Here is a 27,914-nt window from a genome sequence, read left to right on the forward strand (position 1 = left end):
CTAAGGAATAATTATTTTAACTTGTTTTAGCGAATCAAACAATTCCTAGTTGTTAGATTAAGTCCAATAAATTGTACTTTCAAGTTTGACTTGTATACATAATAAATCGATTTTGAACGACAACTATTGCTGCTATAATGTTATTGCCATTGCTATTGCTATAATTTGGCAATGAATAGTGTTGTTTTGTCAAATTATAACAATGGTGCTCAAATAGTCATTTGTTATTTTAGCAAATCTTAACTAACTTTATTTCTAAATTTGTAAGTGTTGTTTGGATATAAGTTTTTTTGTAATTTTATTTTTGTTTATTTTTTTTCTTTTGTGACATTTTTTTACTTGTTTGTAAAAAAAATTATATATTTATATTATTTCTATCTAGACAAATATAAAAAATGAAAAAAAAAATGAGAAATTGAAAAAAAATTTAAATATAATTCACCCCACAAAAAAATATATCATTACATATTTAATAAATTTTTTTAACTATATACAAAAAATAAACAATTACTAATTAGCTATAGAAATTTGAAATATTACCGTTTGAAAAAAAAATAGCCGTTTAAAGATAACTGTTGTTATTAAATTTTTTTTTTTTTTAAAACCAAACAGAACACAACGGCTGTTTTAAGGGCAGGAGCAAGGATCCTCTAGAGTGATTTTTTCCTAAAGTTTTCTAAAGTGCTACAGTGTATGGTTGAGATTTATTGGCAAGTCACATCAATTTTTCTGATGTGACTTACCAGTAAATCTCAACCACACAATATAGCACTCTAGGAAATTTTAGGGAAATTTCACTCTAGAGGATCCTTGGTGTAAGGGCAGAGTGGTAGATCACAACCGTCCACGTCTAAAATGTTCAATGGTTGAGATGATTCTCTAGAATCATCCAACCCTCTCCTCTCACTCTCATCACACCGTCTTCCCTCTCCCAGTCACTCTGTCTTCCCTCTCTCTCCTCAAACCGATCTCAAACCGATCTCTCTCTCTCTCTCTCGCACTATCTTCCCTCTCCTCAAACTGATCTCTCTCTCACTTTCGCACTGTCTTCCCTCTCTTCACCAATCTCTATACTCTTCGATCTCTTTACTCTCCGATCTGTCTCTCTCTCTCTCTCGCTCTCCGTCTATATACACATCATGTATATATATATATGCTTTGATTTTTGTTTATTTTTCTGGTTGTTGATGTGGAGGTGATCGCGATTTTTCAAACTCAGGTCTCGCGATGGCTTCAAACCGGATCTTCAAAGAACTCAAGCGTCTCCAGATCTTCAAACAACTCAGGTCTGTGCTCTCCGATTTTTCGTAATTATTTATTTTGATTTTTGGTTTAATTTTTGTTCATCCATTTATTTTATTTTGATATTTATTTTGATCTTCAAAGAACATCCATCTGATTTTGGTTTGGTTTATTGTGATAATAGCCATCTGATTTTTACACTCCATTTGGATCAACTGATTTGGTGATAAATGATTAAAAAAAAAAGAAAAGAGAAACCGAATTTGGGTTTGTCAAATTTATTCTGAAATTTGTGAACTTGGCAAAAAAAATTGTATAAATTGGGTTTGATTCTGAATTTTTTGGATTTTCTACTGTTTCAAATCTGTTTCTTCATTTAAATAAATTGGGACCTTACTGTTTCTATGTTGGGACTTATATTTTAAAATAAATTCCCCATTTAAATGATGTTTTGTTGCAAAAATGTCATTGCCACGTCATTTTAGTGATAAATTTTGTATGAATAACAATTTGCTTTCTCATATGGTCTGGTATGTTTTATTATTTTATAAATATAATAAATACTATACATGCACACTATTGTTATTGCATAAGTACATATAAAAAGGTGAAATAAAATGAGAGAGCTATTATTTATCAACGGCTTCATTTGACCTCTTGTGTTTATACTATAAAAGTCACGTACATGTGTAAAAAAAAATCATATTAAAAAAATAGTAGAACTTACCATGTCACATGAAAGATTAGGGGTGTAAAAAAAATCGATGAAACCGAACTGACCACTCAAGATCAACCGAAATTTAAGTTTTCGATGCATTTTTTTATACTGGTATTCTATTTCGATTTTGAAAATTTTTACATTAATATAAACTGAAAGATTAGGGGTGTAAGAAAAATCAATGAAACCGAAACGATCGCTCAAAATTGATCAAAATTTTAGTTTTATGTCTAGTTTTCATATTGTGTGGCCTGTTTTGATTTTGAAATTTTTTACATATAAACAGAATCAATTGAAATATTATATTTAAAAACTTTTATATTTTAAGTGATTAATAATTCAATTTTTGTAATAAAAACTAGGAGGGAGACATTTTCACTATTTTTCTTCATTTATTCCCAATGTGGAATTTTACAAGTTTTTATGAAATATTTTAAAATTTCATGTGAATCCTTCTTCTACACCAAATTGACAAAACCAACAAAATTGAATTGTAATATGTGGTTTATTTCGATTCTTCAACCACCAAAACTGAAAGATTCAATAGCGATCCCAGGTTTACCCTTGTTGTATAGTGATCCGGACATGTGTCCGTGGATGTTGGTAGTTGTTTATTATCTTGTTTACATCCTTTCTTACTTTGTATTTGAGTTATAGGATGTGTTGAGCGGGTTTGTTACAGGTTGGTTGAGTTTAGAAACCAAAACTAGTTGCCCAGATTTTTGGCCTGTACGCTCGAGCGGAGGTGTTGGCGCTCGAGCGTAGATTACATCCATCCAGTATCTTGTTGTGCAGTGTTGTGAGCTCGAGCGTAGGGTTGGGAGCTCGAGCGGAGGCCTGGTTCTGCAAAAGTGCTGGGCGAGTGCATTCTGCGCTCGAGCGGGAGGTTGGCCGCTCGAGCGGAAGTCTGTGAGTGGCCGCTCGAGCGGGGTGTTTTACGCTCGAGCGGAGACCTGGGTTAAAGTCCCGAAATTGTGACTTTTCAAATCACTTTTTCACTTTCTCTTCTCTCTCTTACTTTTCCAAAATCACCATTGTTGATCCTCTCACTCTAGACTCTACCTTCTCTCTAGGTTTTGATCTAGTAGGAGTGATTTACTCACCTTTGGCCTTTACAAAAAGGTTGTTGATCGTCGAGGGCTTCATTTTAATCTGAAAATCTCGGGTTTTGGAGCACGTTGGGTTTTGTCGTCTTCTCCTTTGGGACTCCGAAATTGAGGTAGGGATATCCTACTCCTCTCTATGGGTTTTGTCTTTAAATTTTGGTATTTTGAGATGTTGGGCTTGGTTTGGTAAATTTGTGAAAGTTTGGGGCTTTTGTGTAATTTTACAAAAGTTGGGGTTTTATTCATAATAAACCTAGATGCATGTCTGGCATAGAAAAATAGAATGATTGTTGAATCATTGATGAAAATGGGACCTAAGGGTTGAAATGGTAATTATGGAAAATGGCCTAATTACATTGTTTAATTAATTGGGATAATTAATTGGTGAGAAATGAGGAAATGAAATGTTGATTGAATATCCATTTGTGCATTTATTTTCTGTTTTAGAAATAACTGCTTTGGGCTATCGGTGGAGGATAGTCGAGATTGTTGTAGACAATGCATGATGATTAGGTAAACGGAAACTAATCAATGGAATGTGTCATGGAACTTGACGGTTGATAGAATACATTAATTGTGTGTATTGTGTGATTGTATATAGAACCAATGTGTTTATATACGTTATGTGTAGAGGAGGAGATAGGGGATGTACTCCGCGGTTTAGGGGAAGATAGGGGATGTACCTCTAAACCGGATAGGTATTGGGAGGAGATAGGGGATGAACTCCGTAGACAGAGCTCATATGCTTGTCTAGAGAAGTGAAGATAGAGCTCATATGCTTATCTTTGTGAAGTGTGGATACAGCTTGTATGCTTATCTGTGGATATTGTTGATATACATATCTGTTGTAGAGTGTGGATACAGCTTGTATGCTTATCTGTGGATATTGTTGATATACATATCTGTTGAGAATGTGGGTATAGCTTTTATGCTTATCTGAATGTGAGATATAGTTTTTATACATATCTATGGAAATGATGATAGAGCTAGCATGCTTATCTGTTGAAAAAGGGAAAATGAAAAGTAATTGGGACTTGTAAGTCGTTGACATAAATATGTAATTTATGTGATTGTATCAGTGTTGACCAACTATCAATTGCTAATGTTTTAGTCATTGTCCATGGTTGGTTTAGTGTATTTCTACTGGGCTGTGGCTCACCCTATATGGGAATATCATTTTCAGGTACAGGAAGCATGCCACCTCCAAGGACATAGCTGGGAGGCTAGTGGCGGGCATAGTTTTGTCGTTTTACTTTTGATGTATTACATGTAATTTCAAGCCATGGGCTTAATGTGTAAACGAGTTAGAACTCTTTGTTGTAACCAAGTGTTAACTTGGAAAGCTGTAAGCCCGTAGGGCATTTTGTTATGAGGTTAACATGTAATACTTATGTCTTGGAATTCTAATGAATGAAAGGAATGCGGTTAGTTTAAATGTAAATGCATGTCTTATCTGATGGGTTTATTGTCATTATTTTGAGGGCGTTACAGTTTGGTGCTAAATTTTTTCATAATTCTGACCAGACCAAACCAAACCACGTACACCCCTATAGAAGATGAAGACTTGAGATAAAATATTGGACAAATTACACCGGTATTCTTTGACACTCATGTTATTTTGATCCTTATAATTTCAATTGGCTTGATTTTGGCTCTGAATTTATGATATTGTCTCAATTTGGTCCAATTGATTATAATTGTTATTGGTTTTTTTATGAAAAATGTGCACATAAGAATATGTGTCATGCTTTTAAGAGTAAAATTTTAAATTTATCTAACTCAGTAAATTAAGCTCAACTAACTTAGTAATCATTTTTTGACAAAAATCACAATCAGTATTATCAATTGAACTAGATTGACACAAAATAAAAAATCAAGGGTTAAAATCAAGCCAATTGAAAGTGTAGGGACTAAAATGACATGATGGACAAAATTCAAGGCTAACAGTGTAATTTGCTCTAAAATATTTCAATCATACATGACAATTATGATGAAATGATAAAATAAATTTAACGATAAATAACATCACGTGTTCAAAATTTTTTATCCAAGTTAGATAGGGATGCATGTCAATATGTTTTCAGTGCAAATGCTCTTGCCAACAAACACAGTTGTGATCCAACACCATTTAGATTTTCTTTCTTTCTTTCTTCCGTTCAGAATTTTTGAAATTGTAAATAAAATTTTGTTTGGTTTATGTTTTTGTTTACAAAAATTTTCTAAACACAAAAAAACTGGTTTCACAATTTAGGCTTTGTTTGGCAAATGGCTCTTTTAGCCAAAAAGTCACTAAAAAATCAAAAAGCCAACAACCCATACCAAAAAGTCAAAAATTTCCTTTTCTCTTTACTTTTTGCACAACTTTTCGTAAAAAGTCAAAAATTCATCCAAACATATTAGTTTTTTTTTCCACCACATTTTAGCCAAAAAGCCAAAAAGTTACTAAAAAAGCTTGTTCCCAAACGAGGCCTTAATTTTTGCCCCCCATTTCTTCCTCTTTCTTCCACCCTTTTCAATCATCACCCACTAATTATTTCCACCACTTTCGGCCACCACTTCCCTTGGTCACCAATCACCTCCCACTTGCACCACTTCTTTTTAGAAACAAGCTTTAACTAGCACTTTAGATGACTGAGCGGCCATTAGTTCCGATCGTCAACCACTTACGACCATGACCTCTCACTATTGGCAATCACTTTTGGCCACCACTAACCAAATCCCACCAGTGGCACTTACTTTCGGCCGCCACCTTCGAAGGCAAACAACCACATCTGGCCATCATCTTCAACCGTCTAAACAGACCAATTCTTTCACTTTTTTCCAAAATAAGTTTCTTAAAACATTTACGTCAAATTTGTTTTTTATTTTCATTTTTACCTAAAATAAACATAAACATATTTAATATTTTTTGTAAAATAAAAATAATAAAATGTAAAAGTTACCAAACCACATCTAAATCGTTTCACCTTAATCTAAAAACACAATTTGAAATATCAATTTCAAAAAAATAAAAATAAATTAGAAAGTGTATAGAATAATTTTACAAGTCCCCGGATTTTTTTCCTCACTTCTAGCACAGTTGAGAATAAACTTGGATTCTAAGAGCAACTCCAATGGTTTTTCTATTTGCCTTGCCAAAGCCAAAAAATAACGTGGCTTCACAAATGCACTACTCTAATGGTGTGTCATTTGCCATGCCAAAAAATGGCAAAGTCAAATCAGTTTTGCAACCAAAATTAGCTGTTTTTTTGAACAACCAAAATCTAATGGTGTGTCATTTGGTTTTTCTGTGTCAACTGTTAGTTTCACAACTTCTACAAATCAAAACTCTACCATAAATTTTCAAACCACAGTAAAATTTATAAAATTACAAAAACTCAATAAAGATCCTTCTAGAAATTCAGCTTTCCAAATTTAATTTGGAACCCTCAAATTTTTTGAATACGAAAAGTTTATAGATTGTACAAAATTTTAGAACAATTTAGAACCCAAATTTGAACACAATTTTAGAACAATTTACAACCAAAATTTGAATTTGGCATTTGGTTGTGCCAAAATGGCAAGTCCCTATTAGAATGGTATAACCAAAAAAATAAGTTTTGTGCATTGTAGTAAGCCAAAAAATAATTTTGACAAAGCTATTTTAACTTGAGCCATTGAGGATCTAACTTGCAATTTCAAAAACGGTTGTGAGTTTGCTAAATAATTTCCAAGCTATAGTATTTTATAAATAACTAGAAGGCTGAGAGCACATAATTTGTGGTTGAAAAAAATCACGTGCATTAAATATTTTAAAAAATTTGAATAATAGCATAGCTGACTCTTGTGGGCATTTTTAATATATATATATATATATATGACATGTCTGCACTAATTTAATTGTAAGCTTTATGTTATATATTATAATATTAAGGGTACACACATAACGTGTGTATCATGACAATTGTTTAAAGTACTTAGATTTCATAATTATGACACTTATATTTGAAGCAGTTAAATATGAGAGGAACAACTATCAAGTTTAGAATTACTTTGGGAATTTTTTTTTTTTTTGGCAATTTACACTAATTTATTTGTAGGTTTTATATAATAGAATAGATTAACAATCAAAAAGGCCGGTTATGATGGGAAGGATTTGTATCCAATTCTCATAAACGATTTGGACTATCTAGTCAAGTCATTGGGGTTTATTTCAATGATATGAATCATTCAACTTCCAATTTCTTGTATGTAGACTATTAATTAAAAAAAATCAGATATAGTTGGTGATTATACCTATGTATTTTCATCATTTATTTAGAGAAAAAAAAAACAATAAGTAATTAAATATGATTAAAATTATCGAACTAAATAAATTTTGTCTGTGAATAATTTACATATAAATATCAAAAGAATAAATAAATCAGATTATCAAAATGGGCCAAAAGAATGAATGATAATATTATAAAAATGGGTCATGTGAAAGGCCCCACAAAGGTGAACTTGATGAGTGGAAGCCTTTTTCCGTTGTAATTGAAGGAAAACCCTACCCCTCTCTTTGGGTGAGAATTTAGCGGAAGGAAACCCTACCCCACCTTTTGTGGGTGTGTTTTTTTTTTTGTTTTTTTATCTTTTACTGCGAGTCCCTATCTCCATGGCTGACTGAAGAGAGAATATCAAAGAGGAAGTCTGAGTATCAAAAGAGAAAAAAGATTGGTCTAGGAAAGAAGCAACCGGTCGTTCTCCTTGATGGTATATATCTGTATTTCTCTTTCCGGTTCGCATGCAATTCCTCCTATGTAGTTATAGAATTGCACAACAATGAAACGTGTAACTAGCAAGTAGCAAGAGAGTGGTTATGTTCACCTCGCCTCGCCTCGCCTCGCCTCGCCTCGTCTCGCCTCTACAAAATTTAAAAAAGAAAAGAAAAAGAAAACCAGAGAACTAAGAAGACAACAATGGAGCATTAAAAACCACCATTTCTGTCTTTCATGTCCTTGTTTCTTGGTTCTTCCATTTAGACGGCAAATGTCAAAAGCTATCACCTTTTTCCTTTGAAGTTATCTGAGCTAATTTAATAATGTGTCATACAAAAGGCTACATTGTGGTTTCGTGGTGCTTATCTTGACATACTTCCCATTTGATTGCATTAGGGCTTCCCACTCCTTTGCTTAGTGCCACAGGCATTTGAAGCCTTCTCAACCCAACAAATATGCCCAACAAAGTAAACGTCAATACATAAAGAAAAAAAATTACGCTTATGGTTCTAGCTAAATTTTTTTCCCACTTAACAAATGTCCTAGTTGAAAATTAGTTCCAGTGACTTCCAATAAAGAATGTTCCATATGCTTCTTTGTTATATTATTGGTTTTGTAAATAGTAAATACTAAAAATCTGTACAAATACAAAAGAAGCAGGACACCTACTTCATAGTAATAAGAAAGAGAGAGTATAACAACAATAATTGTTTTAAGAAACTGACACTTATTTTGAAATTAAAAATTATAAGAATCCGATAAGAAACTGTTTTCATATCACCGAATACGTAAATTCACTATTTTTTTGTTAATAAACTGACACACTTATGCTTGTCCAAAGGCTAGTTTTGAATTTTCTTTCATCATTCAACTTCATGACTGGTATAGTCCTAGCTATTTCAATTGGAATTTTTAATTAATTAGGCATTTGTCATGAAGTTAATTGCTTGATTCATTGTTAAGAGGTAATTTATTGGTTTCACGGATTAAATTATAGTTTCTTTGACGTGTATAACGTTGATTATTATGCTAATTGTGGTCATTTAGGTTATCGCCTTCGTGGTGGAGTGAAAAGCCTGCCAAACTTGCCAGCCTAGGTATTAATGAACGTGTTTGCTTTATCAACATTTGATGCATCAGCCAAAAAAGTAATTAATTAGCTTGAAGTAATCAGCAAATTTGCCGTTTTAAATACTAACTTATCTAATGTGTGTACAAAGTTAGTAATCAAATTTTAATTAAATTCATTGAATAGGATTATGGGAGAAAGAAGAAATTTTTCACTCACCCACTTGACACAAATACAATCACAAATACTACCACCGACATTGTAGCCATTTGTTGAGATACTTCATGTAAATGCCATTTGATCTTCTACTTGATTGAACTTAGCAGCTAAGAAATTGTATAGGCAGATAGAATTCAATGTAGTAATTTTGATTATCACTCAGTTGATTAGTCTAAAGCTTTTATAACCTTTGTTTTTGCACTAAACAAAATTTGGTTATTGTTACGAAACTAATTTTTTGCAATAAGTAAATTTATTGTGATGAAAATTATTTTGTCCTTATAGTTCGTCACAAATTCCATGGTCGGAAGTTTTAAAGCCAGTGGGAGTTAAATACTGCTATGAATTAGTTTCATCACAATAAATTTGTTGCAATAAAAATTAAATTAGGACATATTGTGACAAACTATTTTGTAACAATAGGTAACTGTTTATAGCCACAAAAATATTGTTGTAATACGTTGTTGAGTACTTGAAGGAGGGCATGTGGATCTCCTGTGCTTGTGGGCTCGTCCCTCTTGTTTGGCTTCTTGCTGGTGGGGGCTTCTATGATCACATCTAAGGAGGGTTTCCATGCATTGTTCACCCTTCCTTCCATTTTCTTTTAATGAGAAAAAATATATACATATGATTATTTTAAATATGATTGTTACAATAATTAACAAAACAACTTGGATTATTAGTTAGGTCCAATCAATATTAGGGATAAAATTATAATAAAGAATTAATTATTGAAAATTTTGAAAATATTTATCCATCTGAGTATTATTTCAAGTTAAGTTGGACGAATTTTTTTTTTATTCCATCAAACTCTAATTACTCCAAATCTTATATAACATTAATAGATGGATGATACATGCTATTTTATTTTTAAAATTTGGATTATAAAATGCATCTTTTTATTTTGTTATTTTTTAATTAAGGGCAAATATTATTAACAATCATATTTTTTAATTAATGGTACATCTACTATAATAGTACATCTACTACAATGGGATACAATATAATCTCACATGATATATAATAGTACATCATCTACTATAAAATTTGAATATTGAGACAAAAAGGGTTGTTGAGAAAGTTCGGAGGAAGAAAGCCAATGGAAAATTTGAGCCATTGGTTTGAATTTTATTTCTTTTGTTTTCTTATGGTTTTTCATCAACTGAGCTTGGCATCATGTTGCAATTGGTTCTTTGCAATAGCAAGTGGAGAGGGAATAGAATGTTGTATGTAGTCAGATATTATATGACTTGCCCCCTTTACTCTTATTTTATGGAGATATTCCTTTTTTAATAGATATTATATGACTTGCCCTTTGCATTCCTCTTCTTTTATGGGTTGATTTTCAATTTGAAATACTTGTATTTGTTGTGTGTGTATGTGTTCTATTGAGGTTTACTTTGGCAAAGAGTTTTACATAAACGAACTGGTTTTGATCTTTTGATTTACATCACTTTTTGAATAATGTTGTTGTTTTCTACCTTAGGTTTGACATCTTTTTGTTCAATAGGATTGGAACATTTTACTTTTGCCGGGTAGCATCCAAGCTTATCCAATCTAAGGGGCTTGGAAATAGAGGGTTCCAAGATTTATGATGAAGATAAGGGTGCTAAGATGAATGGGAGCCATATAATGGGCTTTGTTCCTCTGTGGATGCTGATATGACAGCATTCTAAAAGTCACTTGTCCCTATTGAAGAGCTTGATATACATTGTTGAGCTCATTTCAAGACAACTTAAGCTTTTGAGCTTGATGTATTTATTGAGCTCATTTCTTAACATCTCAAGTTTTTGGGACTAGTGGTGATCTAATAGTTCCCCTCCTCCCCCACCCCCCCCACCCCTCCCTATACGATCAATACATATGGTATGTACTTGTGTCTATGTGGACCTAAGAAAGAGAGATTTATATTTTTCTTTTAACTGTTTTAAATTATAATACTAAATTCCAGACCTTGTGTCCATTTCTTCTAATTGACCTTGAAATAAAGACTATGATCACTTGGACTATCTTAGCTTGAAACATCAGCGCAGAATGTTAAGTTGACCTTCTTAGCCTTGCAATCATGCATCAGGTTTCTTTTTACTATATATTGATTCTTTTACCTTTGATTCTCTAAGTTAAGCTCATGCAGCTGCATTCATCTTCGTATGTGCACTCAAGTCTGAAAAATTGATGATAACCGTAGGGATATTACAATTTAAGACGCTAACATTTTCATGAGATTCATTAGTCTATACTTTGGTGGTACAATTATTGTTTAGTAGAGTAATTTGTTACTTGTTAGTTTAGTTTTATGAGTTCACATCTGGTACATGTATTGCTTGTGATGTGGGGAACTGACGTGGTTGTTATTTTTGCAATAAAACTGCTAGATCCTTTGCCGGTCTATTGAATCAGAACCTTTTAATTTTTTCTGTCATTGTATGCGTTATTGAGAAGATCTAATTGTCTTCATATTCTTACTGTACTTATAGTTTGCTAGCTTTGTCAATGGTCTGGATTTAGGAGATTAAGTGGTAGCACTAGCAGGATGTTAACTATTTATTGTGGTTTGTTATTCCAATCTGTTACAGAGAGTGACCCCATTTTACAGTTGCTGATTTTGATTCAAGATGGTTGTTGATCCAGATACCATAGTATGCTTCATCCATTACCTCTATTTTTTAGAATATTTTATCCATATTATCGTATAGGTAACTTTTTATCCATATATTTTGTTTTAATTATATGACTCTAGCCTGCTAGAGCATTTGAAATACAATTTTCAGAAAGAAAACAAATTGAGGATTCAAACATGTATACTGGTTACATTGGAAGTACACAAAATAGTATAAAAGTGGTGTATCACCTTAAGTCACAATCAAAAGATTTACGATGGTGGTACGAGTTTGCGACGAGTCACTGCAGCCTGTATTTACTGAGAGTAATTGGAAAGTGTCAAAGTAGTTTTTTTGGCAATAAGGTGCTTTTCACAGAGGTGGTAGAATGAACTCTACACGATTGGGTGATGAAAAACCCTCTCATTGATTCTGAGTATCCTGAAAGGTTGAATAAGTTTTTTATTGGCATCTTGGGATAAGTGCATTTCTATGTCATGTTTGCTATTTATCCAAGTAATTCATTCCTTTGTTTTTTTGTCTTTTCATTCAAATTTTTTTGGTCATTTACTCTGTAAGGATATACTTAATGGCATCATATACTTCAGATGTATTGAGACAACCACATGGAGAAATTTGTGCAAACAATGTCTACTTGGTTTATGGAAATGCCAAGTTGGGCAAAGCTGTAAATCCTAAGTGGTATGAGAATACATTTGGGGATGACATCCACAAGTTCTGTGACATGGTTAAATCTCTCTTTTAAGTCCAAAGGGTCAAAATTTGTCAATGTCATCCTCAAAATGTCTTCTCGGATTTACAGTTTTGCCCAACTTGGCATTTCCATAAATCAAGTAGACATTGTTTGCACAAATTTCTCCATGTGGTTGTCTCAATACATCTGAAGTATATGATGCCATTAAGGCCAAGTTTGGCATGATTAAAAAAAGACAAAAAGTCGCTATAAGTCACATTACCTCTCTAACACATCACTTCAAACCCAACCCATATTTCATAAAAAGTCAAAAAGTGCACTTATTTAGGCCAAGTTTGGGAAGACTAAATAAGTGTACTTTTTGATTTTTTTTGTATTATGTGTAGAAAAAGTAGAGAGAAGATATTGATTGATGTGACCCAAAAAAGATAAAAAGATGAAATAAGTGCACTTTTTTTTGTTAGCCAAACTTGGCCTTAGTCTTCCCAAACTAGGCCTAAATATATCCCTACAGAGTAAATGACCAAAAAAATTTGAATGAAAAGACAAAAAAAACAAATGAATGAATTACTTTGATAAATAGCAAATATGACATAGACATGCACTTAACCCAATATGCCAATAAAAGGCTTACTCAACCTTTCAGGAAACTCAGAATCAATGAGAGGGAAAACAAATTGAGGATTCAAACATATATCCCGAAAGGACGAAACATACTATGAACAGCCATCTTGAATCAAAATCAGCAACTTTAAAATGGGGTCACCCTATCTAACAGATTAGAATAACAAACTGCTAGTGCTACCACTTAATCTCCTTAAATCCAGTGAACTTTAAGTACAATAAGGATATGATTAAATCTTCTCAATGTTAGCATACAATGACGAAAAAAAATTAAAAGGATTTAGTAGTTTTATTGCAAAAATAACAACCACGTACCAAGTCTTGGTTCGTATTGATTACTCTTATTTGTTTTATTTCTGCTTATTTGATTCCATTGGACCTCCTGATTTCCTCAATGGATGGGTGGGGGCTGGTGATTGATATTTTGTGATTTGGGCTTCATATTTAAGTTAATGATGGGTCTGCTGGTATTGAGGAGGGTTGGGCTGGTGATTGATATTTTGTGATTTGGGCTTCATCCTGTTTCAATTTCCATTCACTTCTTATGTGGTTCAGACCTCCAATTAATAATCCCTTGAACTGGGCTTGGTCCAACATCATATTTAAGTTAATGCTGGGCCTGTGCAGATCCGAATTGACTGAGGTGCATTACCTATGATGATGGGTCTAGTGGCACAAGGGAAGCTTGCGCTTTCGGACGTCGAGAATAAGATCAACCCTATCCAAACGACCACCAGTCAGGAGAAGTGTTAGTCTTAAGATCAACCTTATCCAACTATTAGGCTCCCCCTCGCCACAATTCGCTGACTAGAAAGGAAAAAAGATAATTTATGTTGATAGGCCATCTCCTCATCCGCAATAACACTATCCCCCGAAGAAGATGGCAGAGAAGAAGGAAAGAAGGCCATCTCTTAGATTCACGGAAAGTAACATCCATACTAACATACACTTTGCAAGTGTAAAGATCATAGCATTCTGAGTAGTAGAATAACCAATAAAGACACAACGTACAGCCTTATAATCGAGTTTCCCACGAGTACGAGGTTGCAAATGAACAAAACAGACACCCCCACTTTTCCCAGCATCAAAACCCTGTGCATGCCTTCCACTTTTCCCAGACTTGTCCCATAGCACGTCTCATTAACTACTGACATAGCTAGTGAAATGATGCCTCTTCTAGAATTCATGGATTTGAGTTCTTTTTTTGTGGTGCCTTCCACTTTTGTTGTGGATTTGAGTTCTTTTCTTCCAGAATTCAAGCCTTCCTCACCAAGCTTGGTACTTTTAATGATACGACTTCGATTATTACTATTTTTTGGTTTAACTATCAAACTTGATTGTTATTATTTTTGTTATTAATCATATGTCGTTTGTATCTGTTGGTGACCTAACAGATGTAATATTTCTCACTTCCTTCTCTTTTTAGTTTATATGGAATTTTGTCAATTATATTCTATAAATTGTGGAGAATTGGTCTTGATCTTGTAAAGACCATTTCTGTTTAGATGCTTTTGCCTTTGATCCCATCACTGATATTCCTGCCCAATCCTCTCAGCTTCGGTAAAACTGGTGGTGAAACTATCCTCGACTACTTTGCTTGGGGACACAGGCTTAGAATTTATACCCAGGCTGGTTTTTGCTTGTTTGACGGGGTTCTTAAGGAAGTTCCAGTGTTGGAATTGAATTTGAGGGGGGCTTTGTCAGCAAAAGGGGATGAGCTCACTGCTTATGATTTTGAAGAGGCCAATGGTTTCCTCAAGTCTCACTGGGTACTAAGTGAGCTTTCTATTATGTTCAATCCTCTGGTCAAGCGTTATGTAGGCTGTCACCCATCTCTGTGATCGCCTTAGGGGCTCTTCCCAAGCGAGCGGTTTTGTATACGTGCAGCGGTCTTTCGGGTTTCCAAAACCTTGAGCATCTGCAAGCATATGATTTGGAAAATTGGAATTGTGCTTATTGAGTAATCGAATCCGTCATCATGTAAGTAAATGAAGGGAATCCCTTTTTGATATGACAGAATATCCTATAAACTAACGTACCAAGTTAATATCCCAAAAATATGGGAAGAAAATTAAGAAAAATCACTTTGCTTGTATATGGCGTTGAAATGTTGCAGTCAAACTCTTTCCCATTTTGTTCTTTTCTACTTAGAGCCACCATCACCAATCTTTTTCCTTTGTAAGATCTTTCCCACTTCTCAAACCTTCACATGATTAAATATATGACACACAACTCATAAATATTTTTTCAGGTCTATCACATTTTTTTCCTCCAAAATTGTCTATAAAATTTGTAATTGCTCAAAAATTTTCAATTGCAAAATCTTTTTTATTCATCGAAAAATCTAAAATTTTATATATAAAATTATAAACGTGGGGACTGTGTATGTAAATGTAGGACAGAATTTTGCTAATTTGGCCGATGTGCACAATCTAATTGGTTGTCTAGCAAATCCATGGTGTATGAATTAGCTATGAAAATTTTGGTCTCAACCACAAATCAGATGGTGGTTGTTAACGTGATCCTGATCCTCATAATAATAACAACAGGAGTAGTGTTATATAATTAGAATTTCTAGATTAAAAAATATATATATAACAAATGATATGAATTTTTGTGATATTTAAAAAAAAATGATATGAATTTTTGTGATATTTTAAAAAATGTCACTACAACATTATTTTTGTCAAAAATAAATGATTATTGTTTTTGTACAAACACATTAATTTTATTATAATAGAATGGTGCCGTGCCTCGTCAAGATTTGCCCAGCACATATTTTAAGCACCTAGTTGAAGTTGGTGGGAAGATGATATGGCTTCAAACCGTTCAGTTGTGCCATGGCAATCATATCACTTAATCTTTAGGGTTAAGAAATGTCTAGGATTGAGAATGACAGCTTTAGGGTTATTATGGGTTCAAATACTTAGCAACTAAGGCATGATTAAGGGGTTGTTTGGGATGTTCTAAATAAGTGTATTTTTTATATGGGTTGGGTTTGAAGTGATGTGTTAAAGAAGTGATATTTGTGATTTAAATAGGATGGTGACTTTTTGACTTTTTGATTTTTCAGAGTATATGAAGAGAACAAAGAAGAGTGAAAAGTAGGTCATGGATTCTATATCACTTTTCTGAAGTTATCGTTGATTTTTTTGTTGCAAGTAAGTGGCACTTGTTGGTGAGGGAGAATCTAGACAATTGAAGAAAGTAAAGTTGGAGAGATGAACAGTACAATCGATTTGTCTAGCCATAAAAGATTTGCACCAGTGAGGCAAATTGATATGAGTTTGGTCAAGATTAATGTTGAAACAAGATAGTAGGAAAGGATTTGATCCTATGGTTTCGAGAACATATGACCCTTGATAACCCTTGATATTGCACAATTATAGAACAAGTTTTAATTGCTAAGAGTATTATTGCAAAGTGTCAAGAGGGAGAGGGTTTTTCCATTGGGAATATTATTGCTAAGAACAAGGCATTATTAGGGTAATGGTTATGGGGATTTTTTTTATTAAATAAGATACTTCATGGCATTCTGTGACTAATAATGCCTTGTTCTAAATAAGCTAGCTTCTTCTGAAAAAACCAAAAAGCCAAAAAAAATCCAGAACACCTCTAAAATGAGTTTGGCATCCTCTAAAAAAACAACCACCAAAATTACCTTTTACTCGACCAAAAAGTTTTGATGTGACATTACCTTCTTTCTATTACATCAAGGGTAAAATAGTCTTTTACCCTACCAAGTATGGGATCCAACACAATGGTTGGGATTCATTTGGTTTTTTGGGCCAACTCTAGATCTCGATGGAAATGCATTGTGCATTTGTAAGGGATTTTATATTTTTAAAATTTCATTCCTCTCATGGTTGGTAATTGAGAGAATCTCTCTTTGAGAGAATGTTTGGATTGTGGAGGACTCCTTTGATCATTTGTTTATGTGCCTTTTCCGTTTATCTTGCTCTCACAAGTCACAATGCTCCCATCACTTTTCTTGCCAGTTCCCGCGAGGCTTCCATTTCTTAGAATATCAAAATTTTTAGAAATTTAAATGATACGGATGCTAGTGACTTTTGATTATTGTTAGTTATTGTTCAAAATGTTTTCTTGAGTCGTCATGCTATAGATAGAAGAGCGTGGTCCATTGATTCCTCGGGTATGTTTTCTTGCGAGTCTTTTTGCATGGAAATGTAACTTTGTTACTAACACAAGTAGAAACAGTAAAATAGTGTAGATTGAAAACCATGAGATACCAGAAAGTGGAAAGATTGAAAATGATGAAACTTTAGTTATCAAAGTAGGTTGGCTCAAATGGAGATGTGCTAGATAGCAACAAATTTGAAAGAAAAATCTTTAACTTTGAGGTCTGCAATGCTTTATGGCACTGAATGTTAGGCAACTACGAAACAATAAATTTGTAAAATTGAGTGTAGCATAAATGAGGATGTTAAAATAAATGGGTGGTAAGATGAGGAAAGTACTTTCGCAAAACGTTAGGGGTAGAAATGGTTGATCATTGTGTAATGGTTGTAGAGGAGTTATGAAGATGGTAAGCAGGCACTAATATGGACTAGAGGTGGCAGAGGAGAGAGCCAACGGTAGCCTTGGAAAAGAGGGGTGGCAGTGGAGAGCTTGTATGTCAGAAGAGCAAGGAAATGTAGATGTGTTGTCTTGCATAGCCAACTCAACTGATGATAGGTGGATCACTGTTTTAGGCTTGGCAAATTGGAGGGAAATTGGATCAACTCTACAACATTTGATGTAGGCCTCGGGGATGTAACATACTTGGATACGTGGACATAGGTAGGCTTGTTACATCCCTTTTTGGGTGTGTCGAGTGGCCTAGAGATATGATACGACCATCAGGGTGTCGCGTCTTGGTTAAGGCCCCTCTTACAAACTGGTTTTAGTGCCCCAACTCAACTTGTATTCTAGCCTCTAATTCACAAGTCCTCTAGTGTTTATGAGCGAGGTATTCGAGCTCTACTCCCAACCTAAGTGATGTAGCAAGAATGTGTGATAGTGACGATTTTATGGTCTGTTGATTCAGAGATGATTACCCAGAAACAAGATCCTTCTCTAAACTCGTTGATTCAAATGGAATACAAAGAATAAAGGCTCAACAATGGTTGATTTGAAATAAATACCAAAGGTTGGAAAAAGAATAAAAACTCAAAATTGTATTAATTCTCTAAACTATTCACTCGTAAGGCTTACAATGATTTTTTATAATGACAACCACCCTAATGTACTAGGAACAACCAAAATCAACAGTTTTTTAATGAGCAAAACAAAAAATAAGCAAATACAATAAAAATTTCCAAAAATAGAAATATTGAAATAAAACAAAGAAATTAGTAATGTAGGCTACTACGATAATCACAAATTCGACGGAATTGAATTCTGACTTGTGCGCTAAGAGTAATTGAAGTTGCAAATCTTTCCAAAAATGGCTAAATCTCGAAATTGATGGCCTAAATGATGGAATTTTCCAAAATCTATTGTGGTCCATGGCATAGCAACGGATCTTGATCAGAACAATATTTTCCATCAACCCACCAAATTTTGCGCGATTTTGGGCACGTGCCGTTTGATTCCTGCTAATGCCTTGTGCCTTGTTTGGGCACATGCCTATCCATTTGATCTACAAATTTTATGGCCACACGCTGCGCCATCACCTCCAAGGTAGGAAGAATTAACCCTCGAATTCGTAGCCTTCTCATCAAAATTGTCTCCCCAATATGGAATGTAGGGGTGTTTGCATGTCGGGGTTTACCCTCATCCGTTGTCAACCGACCTACTATTCGAAATCGTCCAAGTCAAGACAATCGATTAGGTGGTAGGTTTGGTCGATTTCACAAATCTATTATAGAAAGAGGTTGAAGGAAAAAAATGGGAAAAATATGATTCAAAGTTAAAAAAAAATAAAAATAAAACCATAAACTCATATACATACAAACAAATTGAAATTAAGATAATGGAGGAAGAAAATACAGAAAAGAGAGAAGGGAGACTCACCATGCCATGACCATCGCTCATCGACACCACCACCACTGCCACACCGTTGATAACTACCAACATTTGCCACCATCGCAGAGAGGAAGACTGAAGATTGACAGGGAAGAGCGAGAGACGCAGAAATGATTGAGAGATGAGAGTATTTTATCTTGAAGTTCCAAGGACTCTAAGTCCCATAGTTTTCTATTAGAGTTTGTCTTTTAGAGAGAGAGAGAGAGAGAGAGAGAGAGAGAGGGAAGTAGGATAGATGGCAAGGTGATAGAGACAAAAAGGTAGATGAAATGGTGAAAAAGAAGATGAAAAGAGAGAGTTGGAGTGAAAATTAAAGTCTCTGAGACTAGGTAAGGCCATTGCCCAACTATTGATTGCAGAAGTCATTGATGAAAATGTTGTGTGTACAACTAAGGTTCTTGGGAAACATAATCCACCATTAAAAGGCAACATGTGTAAACACCATTATTAATTTAATTATAATTATATTCAGTCAGATCAGTTTATGCAGTTTTTCAATTAATACGCTCGTAATTCGATCGAAATCCGCACAAAATTCTTAATTTCAATCCATTTTTGACTGTTCAACCATTGAAATCGTCCAAAATGGTGTTAGATCGGTTGGATTGGCTCAGTTTGCTCAAGTGATTTAGTTTTATGAACACTCCTAATGAGATGTTTGATGTGGAACACGTCGGTAGTGCGAATGAGATCTTTTCACAATCTCTAATGGCCCAATTTTTCTGGCTACCAATTTGTTGTACTCGCAGGCTAAAATTTTGTCTTCTTTGAGAACGACATAAACAAAATTTGTGGACTTCCTATAGGTTGCTAATAAGATCTTCTGCTTTTTCATTGACACTCTTTCAGTTTGGCACAGGTGCCAAGTCCAATGGAGCTCGTGGTTAATAACCATAGTTAACATAAAAGGGACTGAAATCAAAACTTCAATTTTCTGAAGGGTTACAAGTGCAATTTCTAGTCCTATGATTTCAAATGATCCCCTACCAAACACCGCAATGAATTTCCCAAGGAACAATTAAAGTCAAGCTTTGTATTAGACAAACATCTCCAAAAATGATTGAGAAATCGGCTATCCTTGTCTGACACAATGGATTGTGGTAGCCCATGTAGGCAATAGACTCCTCAAAAATACAATTGTGCCACATTTATAGCATCTATTGTCTTCTCGATGCAATGAAATGGGCCTTTTAGAAAATCTGTCCATGACCACATAGATGGAATCACAACCTCATTGTGTATATGGAAGCCCCCAAAAAAAATCCATTCTAACATCAGTCCATGGTTGACAAGGTATTGGTAGCGGCATATATAATCCCGCGTTTGCCGTTGTTCCCTTTGACACTTGGCTGGTGCAACACCCGTCCATGAACTTGGCAACTTCTTTCCTCATGGAAAGCCAGAAGTAGGAGCTGACCAGTAATTGTAAGGCCTTGTCGTGCCTAACATGGCCCTCTTTATGCAACTCCTTAATAAATTTCAATCGTAGGCTCAATTTAAGAGCACACAACTGGTTGCCTTTGAAGAGAAAGCCGTCGTAGATAATAAAGTCAGGCCATTGACCTAATTCAATTTCAGCAATAATATTAGAAAAATAGGGATTAGCAACCAATAACTCTTGAAAGGAATCAAACCCAAGTACCTTGGTCCTTATAGTAGTGAGCAAAAGGGAACATTGGTTAAGTTTCAATAGCCACCTTGTTCAGGCCCCGACTTGTGCTTGATAACAAAAGTGAATTGCTGCAAGTATGCGATCCAATCGGCATGCCTCGATGAGAGCTTATCTTGGCTGTTTATGTGCTTCAAAAAGCATCATGGTAAGAAAACATAATAAATTCACTTTGGGACAGATAAGAATATCAGTGCTTCAAGGCTTCAATAGTGGAGTAGAACTCTATGTCATAGGTATTGTAATTGCTCTTAAGCTTCTCACTCTAGTACGCAATCGGCTGGCCATCTTGACTCAAAACAACACCAATACCTACTTTTGATATGTAACAGTGTAACTCAAAGGGCTAAGAAAATTTTGGCAATATGAGCACAGATGTTTGAAGTCAACTTTTGCTTGATCTATTGAAATGCTTTTGTTGCAGCCTCTATCCAAGAGAACCTCTAAGCCTTAATGCAGTCTGTAATAGGCGCCATGATTGGACTGAAGTTAGGAATGAACCTCTGATAGAATGAGGCCAGCCCGTGAAAGCTACACACATCATGAATATTCTTTGGTATTGGTCACTGACACACTGCTTCTACCTTGGGAGTCAATATTATTGGTACTGCACACGCACTGAGGCTCTCTCTAACATGTTCCTTTGCCACTTGCTTATCTACCTAACGGTGAAGCTCTTCATGTTGCTTTGGACTCATTCGATAATGGGGACGATTTGGCAAATTTGCTCTTGGAATCAGATCAATCTGATGTTGTATGTCCCTCAAGGATGGCCACCTTGGAGGCAACTCATCTAGAAAGACATCATGCAATTCCTCAATCAATGCTTTCATAGGTTCCTGGATGTTATTTTTCGCATTGTGTTCTTTTCCCACCAACATGAACACCATTCCCATTTTTGTCACTTAATGAACCGGTGCATAGACAACAAACTGGAACTCTCTTTTGCTACTAGTTTTTGAGCTTCATCTCTACTGGGGGAGGGGGGTCGTTCATAAGGCTGGTGATAGCAAGCGGAGGTCAGGAGCGACAGAGGGTTGTGACTGGCGGTGAAGGTGGCTGGAGGGAAGGTGTGTCCATTTAATCCTTGATGGTAATTTGCTCAAGGGATACAATTGTAATAAAAAAAAAATTAGGAAATGTGTGTATTGAGACAACTTGTGGTGTGCAAATAGAAGCTCCCTTTATCTGTATATTTTGGCTTTGTGGGCAGCCTGTAGATACTATGGCTATTGTCATTGAGAGATATTTTTTATATTAAGAATGGACATTGAATTTAGAATAAGAGCTCTATTATTTTTCTTTCTTTATATATTTTTTTTCTCTTCTCTGCCTTTTCCCCTACAGGACTACATCAATAGTGTCAGCTAAATCTGATCCATAGTTGTTAACCAGTAATCATAGTCTTTGTGATTGCTTGCCACTGCCAAAGTTCCATTATCAACTCTTACATTGTTGCTTCAGTTTGTGTTGCCATTCATCACTAGGACAATGACTAGTCCTTCGTTCTTTTTTGTTTTGGTTTGGTTGTCTTTTGTGTAATCAAGATTGTTGTCATTGCGTTCCATTGTCGCTAGAAGATTCGAGACAAAACCATACCCATCTTTCCTAATTGTTTGTCATGATCATTGCTTTCTTTGTTGCCACTGACATGTTCATTAGTGAGGGGTAGCAGTTTGGGTCTATTTTTGAATCAAATCGTGTCTTTTATCATAAAGGAGAAGATCCATTTTCCACAATTGGTTTATAAGTCTTGGCATGCCCCTGATTCATTAGTTGAAAGGTCAGATCAGGATCTGACCCAAATCCAATATCCAAACCAAGATCCGAACCAACAAAATTAACCCATTGTCCAACACATCTTCAACAATGACTTTCTTTCTTTACCTTATTTACAGTTTCCACTTTTTATATCCCATAAGTACACTTTGAACATCGGAGAAACAAAAAAGAATCTTAAATTTTGTTCCATTGCTATCCCTTCATTTATCACCTCTAGTTGGAGTTTGTTGCATTATCAATGGGCTACTAATTCCTTGCTAAGCTATGACTCTTCTACACTAAATCTTGGCTAGTATCAATATTTATTGCTTTCAAGTCAATTGCAAATTAGGTTCTAATTTATTTTTGTCGTGCTCGGATTTTGACAATCAATTGTTTATAAGAAAACTAGACTAAAAATTGAAGTTTTTATTGCAACGATGGAAATAATATCCAATTACTTTAATCAGGCCTTTTTAATTTACTGAAAATTTAGAGTCACCACCTAACATAGAGTAAATAGTTTTGTTTTTGAGCCAATACTTTGTATTTTTGTTTACAAGCATGCTAGATTGGGTATGTTTCATATTAGTGATTCTCATTTTGGTCAATGTAAATCAAAGTTGAGTCCGCGGGTTTTATGTTACGAGTAGGGAAGGTGTTATGCACCCTACATCGCCCTTTTGGTATTGACTTCCCTAAACCTTGTTAATTCCTATGAATGCTGACTTGGGTTTTTGGATGACCTGTTACCTGTTATATTTAAAAGAACATGTCTTTAGAAAGACGACAATGTATTGATTGTGGAATTTATTCAATTTGTTCTTTCTATGATAATATCAATGTGAGCTTCCTGTACTAGTATTGATTATAGACTTGCTGTGAAGATGACATTGTATTGATTGTGAAGTTTATCGAATTTATGTTTTCCATGGTGATATTAGCATGTATCTTTCTATAGTGGCTAAACTGATGGAATGAGGCCAAACTGATGGAATGATGGCTTTAATATGCCTAGATGGTGTATGAGTGATAAAATATATTATTTTTAGTGTGGGAAAAGAAAAGCCTAGGTGGCAGCATATTTATTATATATTGCGCTAGGGCAAATAGTAGTATAATACTACATATATTTACTATATATATTTTGTATATTTATTAAGTTAGAAAGTTCGGACGATAGTATATTTATTTACTACATACTATACTAGGGACAATAATATAATACTGCGATGTATATTTACATATGTATAGATTGCTGGAATGTAAATAATAAGAATGGAAAAGTCCAGGCGATGGTATATTTACCCTTTTTCCTTGTTTAAAAAAAAAATAAAAATACGTAGGACAAAATGGTATATCAACAATTTTCTATCCTTTTTCCTTTTCCATTTTTATTCCCCTACCAAAAAGCCATTGTTGCATCCATACCCACACTACTTTTGTTGAAAACTCTAGAATTGGCACTCTCATCGCATTCACATTCCTTTGTACGTGTTGTGAGTAGGACATAATTTATTTATTTTTTGCCATTTTAAATATTAGCGTAAACCATTTTCCTCCCTTACGCCACTGTGACCATTAGTGATTTCTATGACCAACAAGCCTTATTGGACCAAACGCACCTTAGAATAGAACATGAACACGGCCATCTGTCATAAGGACTTGACCACCATTCAAAACAACTTCATGACTATCATTAAACCCACATGTCCCAACCAATCAAGACATGGCGGTCCTTCAAACCAACATCATAAATCAAATCCATTCTGATTTTGACGATCAATTCCGTAGACGATAGGATGATTTCTGTATGCAACAAGATGAAATTTGTAAGGAAGTCTGTCCTGATGTAGCAAGTCAAGTAACTCAACAAGTTAGTTCAGTGAAAATTTCCCAATTTCCCATTAGAGAAAAACATTTTGGAAAGCTTCCATTTGAGGAAGCTTAGGTAGAGTCCAATGTTTTGTATCACATTGTTCCTGTGGGTCCTTCGGTCACACTGTTCAATTTTTCACCAATATTCAACATCCTTAGGTCCATGTTGGACAAGGGTTTCGCTTTCACATGATGGGTGAAATTAGCTTTGGCATGCCAATAATGACTAAGATGACATAACTAGGAACTCAAGGTCGCTGTTGCTAGTTTGTCAATAATGACTCAGATGACAGAAACAAATTTGGGAGAAATTTAAATAAAGGAGTACTTTTCTCCAATTTCCAAATATCTCAATGAGTTTGATTGCATATGCCAAGTACTTGGAATAAATTGCTAAGGCATCGATAATAGTTTGAGTTAAATTACAAACGTAACATCTCTAGAGTTAGGCTTCAAAAAGCCATGAGTGTGTTCACAGCCCAAATATATTAATTACATATCCTTAAAATAGTACAAGCCTGTGAGCTAAGTCATCTTATAAGTCTGAAAGCAAACTAGTCAGGTTTACATGCCAGTAGTTCCTAATCTCGTATTTATGGTTTACTAGAACACAATTGAATCTAACTAGAACACAATTGTGTCTTTAACCTAGGCGACTAGTCCCTAATCCCATATTTGTGGTTTACTAGACCAATACACTATGGGAAAGCCAACCCCGCATGGGTTTTAGGGGTTGTCACCGATGGTATGATGCGGCACCAATCCTTACTCCAACGCACACAACTAACCAAATAGTGGAACATCGGTGCATCTGTATTATTTATCACAAAAGAGGCCTAAGGAATTCCATTGTTAGGTTATCTTTGGGATGTTCAGGTTTCATGTCCTTATTTTGAGCATTGGTGCATTTGATTTATTTATCACTAGTAAATGGACTTTCTATTGTTAGGTTGGCTTTCCATCATTTGTTTTGCTGTAGAATTTACTTGGAGATTGGAGAATCTGAAAAAAGGATTCTAGCATATACAATTTTTTTAAAGATTTGGTTACACGTAGGGTTTAATATCTTAAATCATAAATGTGGTGCATTTTAGTGGACTAATCATTTGGTCAAACTAAGTGTCCGGTCTTGAGTCTTGACTGTCAGAAGTTGGAAGGGCATCAGGTTATGAGAAATTTTGTTGTCATCGAACAATTTGATAAAATAAAAAAATAAAACCTCAAATTTTTAATTTTTTTGAACTCTTTTTCTTTTTTCTTTTTTCTTTTTTTCTCCTATCTCTTTTTCTTTTTCTGAACGTTCCCATTATGTGCCCCATGGTACACGATTCATAAATTACTCTTTTGTGTTGTGTTCGTCTTACCCATGTTTGGGATTTGGAACTTGTGGGATTTTAATTAGCATTGTTCATGCAGGAACTCGTACAGTTTTTCCTTTTTGTGGTTTGAACTTTTTTATAAGCCAGCTAATCTAATTGTTTGGAGATGATTTGGTTTATAAATGTGTTTCGTAGCATAAATTAGATGTCTCTGCTTTTGCTTTTCTGTAAAAGTTTTTGTAAGATTCTAACTTTTAATTACAGATGAAGATGAAGTTTAGAAGTTGGGTGGCATGGCATGAATCAAAGCATATGAAGTCTTGGGATTATCAGCTATATGTTTCAAAAGAACAGCTTTGGAGAGACTTCAATCCTATTTACAGAATATAATTATTTTGCTCAAATCAATGTTTCTGTAAAACATAATTTGCTGCACTGGATTTTTAATTTAGTTAACCAGAAGTATTTAACCTATTTCACTGTTGCATTACTTCTGGTGAAATTAGGTTGGTTGATTATTGTCTTACGAGTACTTAGCAATGTTTGACTTGGATATATCGGGTGTTTTAAATCTTAGGGGGAATTACATTTTTCACCTTTGTAGGTTGACTAAATTTCAATTTGATTCTTACACTTAAAGTCCAGTTTTAATTTGGTCTTTTTGTCTAAATACTAGCTAATTTTTTCATGCACTTCTTGGGAGACTGACACGTATTACAATATTGTAAGTTTTAATATTTAATTTGAATGGAAGGATTAAATTGAAATCAGACTTAAAAGGTAGGAATCGAATTATTTAAATTAAAATGGTAAGGACTAAAGTGAAATTTGAGTCAAATTAGAAGTGTAACTTATTCTATCTTAATCAACAAATATGTGGTTTTCATAGAGCAATCCTATATATCCAACTAGAACTAACTTGTAGAATTTTCCATAGATGTGAAGAAATTCTATTTTTCTGAGCCTCTCAATAATTAAATCCCTTCTTTTTTCAATTGTTGCTTACCTCGGTGCTTTTTCTAAACTAAGCCCTGCACTATTTTATTTCCCAAACTAAGTTTAGTTTGGCCGATTTTTTCAAATTAAACTAAAATGTGTTTATTAAATACACTTTCAGCATTTTTGTGGTTTAGGCAGACAAATTAAATAAAATTATGAAAACGTGTTTAGAAAATGCATTTTCAATTAAGGTCGCGCGGTTGCAAATTGCGTGTTTATTAATTATCGCATCAATTAATAAAACGAAATTGAAAAATACGTGTTTTGAAAACGCGCTTTCAATAAAAAAAATAATAATTAATTTTACACTAACACTCACTTTTTTCTCTCTCGCTCTCTCACTCACATACACTTACACTCACATCACTCACACTCATATCATTCCACTCTCTCTCTCTCACACACACTTCTACACACATTTATAATAAATAAATAAAAATAAAAGTAATTAATTTTATTCATTATATTTATTTTAATAAAAACATATATAATTTTTAATGTATATAAATTTTATTTTATAAAATTGAGACTAATATTAAGGCCTCGTTTGGGAACCCTTCCTTTTAGTTAAAAAGTAAAAAAGTTACTAAATTAGTCAAAAAACCAACAACCCATACCAAAAAATCAAAGATTCTCTTTTCTCTCTACTTTTTGCACATATTTTCGTAAAAAGTCAAAAAGTCATCCAAAACATACTAATTTTTTTTAGCTCATATTTTAGCCAAATAGCCAAAAAGTTACTAAATTAGTCTGTTCCCAAACGAGGCCTAAATATATACATATATATATATATATAATAATTTATAATAACAAATAATAATCAACTATATAAAATGATCACTTTTTTACTTTAATACTTAAAATTTATTTTTTTTTATTTTAAGGTTTAGGATATAGGGTTTAATTCTTAATTTTTTTATTTTATTTTAGGGTTTAGGGTTTAATTCTTAACATTTATTTATTTTTATTTTAGGGTTTAGGATTTAGGGTTTAGAATTTATAGTTTAATTCTTAAAATTTATTTTTTTTTTATTTTAGAGTTTAGGGTTTAATTCTTAAAATTTATTTATTTTTATTTTAGAGTTTAAGATTTAAGGTTTAGGACAAAGTGTAATTTATGATGCCAAAAAACATAGTAAGAGCATTAAAAAAAGAAAAGAAAAGATAAAACTGTGTCGTTTTAAGTACAATAAAAAACGCAATAAGGGGTCACAGCAGTGACCCCGTGGCCA

The 27,914-nt window shown here is 34.0% G+C and overlaps 2 protein-coding genes across 5 annotated transcripts in view; both read left to right on the forward strand.

Annotated features, from left to right (window-relative positions):
• Positions 1-971: 971 nt before the first annotated feature.
• On the forward strand, positions 972-26,325 carry LOC145795198 (uncharacterized). 4 transcript variants are annotated; one of them, XM_082878773.1, is made up of 3 exons: positions 972-1,100; positions 1,220-1,286; positions 14,585-15,079. In XM_082878773.1, the coding sequence occupies exons 2-3, from the start codon at positions 1,228-1,230 to the stop codon at positions 14,868-14,870; spliced, it is 345 nt and encodes a 114-aa protein (XP_082734899.1). In that variant the 5' UTR covers positions 972-1,100; positions 1,220-1,227; the 3' UTR covers positions 14,871-15,079. The 4 variants fall into 4 exon arrangements, 2 of the variants coding, with proteins under 2 accessions (XP_082734899.1, XP_082734898.1); XR_014335664.1 differs by lacking the exons at positions 972-1,100; positions 14,585-15,079 and adding an exon at positions 25,948-26,325 and having other exon boundaries at positions 1,148-1,286; XR_014335663.1 differs by lacking the exons at positions 972-1,100; positions 14,585-15,079 and adding an exon at positions 8,850-11,101 and having other exon boundaries at positions 1,148-1,286.
• Positions 1,040-27,914, forward strand: part of LOC114289781 (galactokinase) — a 136,375-nt gene continuing 109,500 nt past the window's right edge. The window contains exon 1 of the mRNA XM_082878762.1: positions 1,040-1,141. Within this exon, the coding sequence (XP_082734888.1) occupies positions 1,140-1,141 (2 nt within the window). The 5' untranslated portion in view covers positions 1,040-1,139. The remainder of the gene's footprint in view (positions 1,142-27,914) is intronic.

The sequence above is a fragment of the Camellia sinensis genome, chromosome 7 (assembly GCF_055761805.1).
Source record: "Camellia sinensis isolate YWXY chromosome 7, ASM5576180v1, whole genome shotgun sequence".
Taxonomy (NCBI): domain Eukaryota; kingdom Viridiplantae; phylum Streptophyta; class Magnoliopsida; order Ericales; family Theaceae; genus Camellia; species Camellia sinensis.